This window comes from Cystoisospora suis (assembly GCF_002600585.1).
Source record: "Cystoisospora suis strain Wien I chromosome Unknown contig_3291, whole genome shotgun sequence".
Taxonomy (NCBI): domain Eukaryota; phylum Apicomplexa; class Conoidasida; order Eucoccidiorida; family Sarcocystidae; genus Cystoisospora; species Cystoisospora suis.
The window spans coordinates 1-5,682 of NW_027156086.1; the positions used below are offsets into that span (position 1 = coordinate 1).

At 41.5% G+C, this 5,682-nt stretch overlaps 1 protein-coding gene across 1 annotated transcript; it reads right to left on the bottom strand.

Annotated features, from left to right (window-relative positions):
* Nucleotides 1-824: 824 nt before the first annotated feature.
* On the bottom strand, nucleotides 825-5,672 carry CSUI_006488 (activating signal cointegrator 1 complex subunit; the record flags this gene model as incomplete). Its single annotated transcript, XM_068066646.1, has 5 exons — nucleotides 5,012-5,672; nucleotides 4,335-4,612; nucleotides 3,063-3,330; nucleotides 2,184-2,350; nucleotides 825-1,721 (listed from the first exon to the last, which is right to left on the bottom strand). Coding segments are annotated over exons 1-5 (2,055 nt in total), but the record flags the coding sequence as incomplete, so codon positions are not given.
* Between the last annotated feature and the right edge of the window lie 10 nt (nucleotides 5,673-5,682).

The following is a 5,682-nucleotide window of genomic DNA, read 5'->3' on the forward strand; positions in this document are numbered from 1 at the left end:
ATTAACGATAGATAGATAGATGGGGATAAAACAGAGAGAGATGAAGGTGTCTGCCTACCATCGATTCCTTCCTTGTGTGTTTCTTTCTCTTTGTCTGTGAATGTTCCTCAAAAGAGAGGAGGAAATACACGTGAGGAGGTACTATTAAATAGATAGATAGACAGATAGATATCTATGAATGAACGACTCCATGAAGAGAGAGAGGCAGAAAGAGAAGTAGGAAGCTAAATCTATCCCTCGTGACTCTATCTAGTTCTATATCTGTGGATGGGAGAGAGAAAGAGAAAGAGAGAGACGATCTATCCGCACAGTTACAATAGAGCACCGAGCCAATAGGGCAATAGGCCTACTGGTGTCTCTCCCTTCTGTCTCTTCTGTCTCTCTCTCTTTCTGTCTCTCTTCATCAAGACGAATGAGCCAACGGACAGCCTCCCTCTACTCTGCCTTATCTATCCCAGCTATCTATTTCTAATCTATCTATCTATCTGTCTATCTTTGGTCTATCGATCTACCTCTCACTGATCTCTTCATGGAGTGTCTTTTTGTCTAATCTGTCTCTGTCCCCCCCCCCCTCTCCCCTTCCTCTCTCTCACACCTTCAATGTTCACTTACCACACATACACATACATATATACATATATATATATATATATATACGTAGATTCATCTACATATACACATATCCATACGTATACATGCATACATCTATATCTCTTTAAGCCTCCATGTACATATACATTTTAATCTAGATCCATTTTACTTTTTCCTTCTCTTCCTTTTTTCCTTGTTGTCTCTCTTCCTTCTCCTGCTTAGCCTACCTACCAGTTAGGCAAAGTAGCAGAGATGCCTACAAGCCTGGTGTATGACTGGGACCTCTCGACATGTCTTAACGTCCTTGCCACAATAGACTCGAGAACAGGTCCTCTATCATCGTCTAAGAGATGGATCTCGTCGATTAAAAGACATTTGATGATGCTTAGAAGACTTCCTTCGTCTCCTTCTGCTCCTTCTTCGCTGTCCCCCCTTTGAATCTTTCTTCCTCTTCTATGGCTGTCTCTTCTACTCCCTCCCCCTCCTCCTAGGTGTATACTCCTTGCATTGCGCGTGAGAATATCCCACTTCTCCGGAACAGTCACGATAACGTGCGCCTCTTCGAGCTCTTGATGCGATAGAGAAAGATCTCCAGTCATCTCTTTGACACGAAGCTTTAAGGTGGATAGAGGCTTTGTCAGTTTCTCAACGACCTCCGTAACTAACGACTTCATAGGAGCGATATACACCGCCTTAAACAGTCGGGGAGATGGAGGCGTGAAGTTAGAGCCACACGAATCTCCCATGAGGGTGTTCTTCTCAGCAGCCTCGTCATCTTCGTGATCTTTTTCTTCTTTTCTCGCGTGGGAAATTATCTCTTGATCTTCTCTTGTCTCTTGCAATTGATACGAAGGGGATTGAGAGGATCGTTTCGCAAAAGAAGAAGAAAAAGAAGAGGAGGAGCGAGAATCTTGAAGATGGCGGTGTTCGTAGACCTGCTGTAAGATAGCTAGGAGAGCGACGTTAGTCTTTCCCGCGCCAGTAGGTGCGGAGACTAAGAGAGACTTAGAGCTATAAAAAGCCGCTTGGAAGACACATGACTGAAGAGCGTTAAGCCTTTCAACTCCTTCGAAACAGCCGCGGGCCCAGGGCGGAAGAGAAGCAATCGATACTAGGGAGGATTGAGAGACCTACGCAGACGCAGCAGTACCATCACAGATCAAAAGAACACGCAAGAGAGAGAAGGAGAGAGAGATAAAGAGAGAAGGAGAGAGAGATAAAGAGAGATTCTAGCTCGCATATACAATGAGATAGAGAAACATGAAGGGGGAGGGATATAGAAGCAAATAGAGATGTAGAAATAAATAGATACATCAAGATACATAGATCAAGACAGATAGATCAAGATGGATAGATAGATAGATAGACAGATTAGAACTAGATCCACAGATACGTAGATCAACTAAAGGTGGAGAGATACATAGAGGGAAATAGAGAGATGGATAGATAGATAGATGAATAGATAGATAATAGATGGATATGTCACAGTAGATCCACTCCGACAGCATATAGAAGAAGGCGAAGAAGGAGAATGAGAAGAGAGAATTGAAATATGTGAGAAAGAAAGAGAGAGAGAGATAGATGGATATTACCTTTCTATTGAGAGCGGGAGGAGGTACAAAGACTTCTTCATACTTTGCATTCTTCTTGCGTGATGTGCCGGCAGGTAGGCACAAACCTTTCCCCAAGAAATCTTCTTCTTCTTCTCCATCTTCGCCTCCTTGTCTCTTATAGCCCATACCTTCGCCTCTGTTTGAACCTTGGAAAAGATGAAGAAAGTGAACAGAAGAAGAAACAGACGGAGTCACGAAAGAAGAAAAGCAAGAGAAAGAAAAGAGAGGGGGGTGTTCTACTTATGCAAGAGAAGAGACAAGAGAAGAAAAGATAAGACACAAAAGGGATGAAAAGGGAAGACGAAGAAAATGGGTTCTCTGCATGCATTCTTCTTCTTCTCCTCTTCTTTTCATTCACTTAAGAAGACGGCTTCGAAGGAAAGCGAAGAAAGAGAGGTAGAAGAAAATGCAATGTCTCTACTCCTTCCTCTGAGAGAGGAGAACACACGGGCGAGAAGAGAAGTGTATATACACCTGACCTTTACAAGATGTGTTCTTTTCTCGGAGGAGCTGCATGCGTGCAGATTCAGGAAACACCGGCCAGGAATCCTAAGGAGATTTTCTTTCCCAATAGAACAAGATAAATGCATGCACTACATCTATAGCAAGAATACAAGTTAAGAGATACACACATCAAAGATACATAGAGAGATGAAAGATAGATAGATCAAAGATAGATAGACGGACTAAAGACAGATAGATAGGTAGACTAAAGACAGGCAGATTGATGATACGTAGATAGATCTGAGATACATAGATAGATTAAAGATAGATAGATTAGAGATGATGGATTGTATTTGTGCCTAGGTGGATTGAAGAATAGCATGTGTGTATCGTGATTCGTGTGTAAATTCTTACGTCTACTACTACGGAGAAGAGATCTCGTGGCGAGGCTCCGCTTGTCTTCGTAGAGTATTTTCCTCTCGCTATTTGGCTTATCAAAGCCGTAGGCGATAAGAAGGTCGTAGAGGTTTTCTTCTTCTTCTTCTGCTAAGAGATCACCTCCGAGAAGCGACTCTTTATCTTGTCCTTCTCCCTTTCTCTTGTATAGAGATTTTCGTCTTCTCTTCTCTTCTTCTTTACGCAGTCGTTCAAACACGGCGTCGCTCGTTCTTTTTATATGCACCTGCATGCAAGCAAACAAGACCATATCCAGCATATAAGCATATATACACGTAGACACTTATATATATACACATATATACAAATATGCAGATACAGTCCACCTACTTACAGATATCTATGGACATAGACATACATATATCCATAAATATATGGAGTACATATATATATATATATGTATATAGATAGATATATAGATAGATATACGTATACAGTCCACCTACTTATAGAGACCTTAGGCTGTGTATGTGTAAGTATATAAATGGATAGATGGATATCGAGATGTTTCATGTATGGAAGATGATGCGGATTGGAAAAAGAGAAGGAAGAATTCATGATAGGGCATGCATGCAGAGATCACGTGGAATGAAGTGGAGACGACGTCGAAAAGATGAGGTGTACATACACACGGCTCAGGTAAGATACGAGACCGCCTACTATCGTCTTACGTGAAGCCTCCATATGTACAAGAGAATACAGTCTTGATATACAGTCACACTGCATATTCTAGATCTGCTTTCCGTGTAGGTGAGAATTCGGAAGACCAAGTGGAAGAAAGACATCTCGTGATGGAAAGTTATACAGAAAGAATATATACATGCATCTCTCCATTCACCTTTGATGGATCTTCTTGCGTACTTCTCTTGACCTATCTTTGATCTGTCTCTCCTTAACTTTCTATCTATCTATCTTTAATCTGTCTATCTACTTATCTATCTTTAATCTGTCTATCTACCATTCGCTAGACAGAGCTCACTCCTGTCCAGAGAAAGGCAAATACTGAGAGAGGGGGAGAGAAAAGAACCCTAAACAAGTCGAAGCATGCATGCACCTCTATCTATCTTTCTCCCAGTCTATCTACCTTTCTTTCTTTCTTTCTCTCTCTCGCTTGTCTCCTCTCTCTCTTCCTCTCTGTGTGGGTCAACCTCTCTCTTCACATACAGAAACCTCTCACGCTTTCTCTCTCTCTCTCTCCCTCTCCGCTCTTCTTCTTTCCTCCTTTCTTACCTTTGCTCCGATAAGATTGAGAGAGGCATCATTTCTTCTTTTACTTCTTTCCTCTCCTTCTCGTTGCATGTCATCTTCTTTCTTTTCTTTCTTTAGTCGCTTAACTTCTGCAAAGAGGCTAGGGACCTTCAGTAATAGATCAGGAAGAAGATGAAGGACCTTAGGCCCAAGTAAGTTGTATATCTCTGACTCCACTTCTGCCTGGCTCGATCCCCCAGAAATGGAAGAAGAAGAAGAAAAAGAAAAAGAAAGAAGTGTTAGGACAGATGCCATCAATACTGAAGAAACAGAAGAAGAAAGAAGAGAAGAAGAGAGAAAGAAAAGCAAAGAGATGAAGAGAAAAGATCTCCAGAAGTGAGAAGGAAAAAGGAAAGATTCATGAGAAGATACAAAGAGATATATGAGGAAGAAGAGATAGAAATATCGGAAAGACGAACAGAGCCGCGCCATGAGATAAAGATAGATAGATAAAGAGACACATTGGAGATAAAAAGACATATAGACAGATACATAGATCAAAGATAAATTAAAGACAGATAGATAGATAGATAGATTCGATATAGAGAGATAAATCTATATCTATTTATCCATGTACATATATATATATATATATCTATATATCCGCTGTGTGTGTGGGTTTCTGTGCATGCATGATGAGGAGGGTGGGTAAGTCTTACAGACAGTTTGCTTTCCCGAGATTTCTCTGTCTTCTGGAGTGATCTCTTCGTCGTCAGGAGACTTTTCGCCTGCATCTGTTGTGGCCCAGCAGACATCTCTCAGCCACTGAAGAGAAGGATAAGCGACAGAAAAGGAAGAAGAAGAAGAAGTGTGTGAGTCTGAAGAAGAGGAAGAAGCAAGAAGTTGACGAGTTTCAGGTGTATGTACAGCTGGAGGAGAAGAAGAGGCAAAGGGGGAGAAGTAGAGAGATGAAGAAGAAAGAGGTAGAAGATAAGAAGAAGAAGAAGAAGAAAAGGAGGAAGAAGAAGACGAAGGATTGGACAGTGGAGTTGTCTCTTCATACTCTTCAAGAGAGCCTAAGAGATCAGAGAATTCTTTCTCTTCTTCTTCTCTCCTCTTGTTCTCCTCTTCAAGATTGCATGACGTCGAGGACTTCGCATCCATAGAAAGAGAAGAGGAAGAAGAAGGGTGTTCCCCATGGCTATTCTCTTCATGATCTTCTCCTCCTACTCGTCTATCATCTACTCTTCTTCTTCTTTCTCTTCTATTTCTCCTGTCATTTTCTCCACGAAAACGAGAAGAAGATCTCCCCACTGTCTCATTGGAGACAAAGTAAGGTGTCTTGAGAAAGAGATCTCCATCCCCCTCTCTCGCTTTCTTCTTCTTCTCT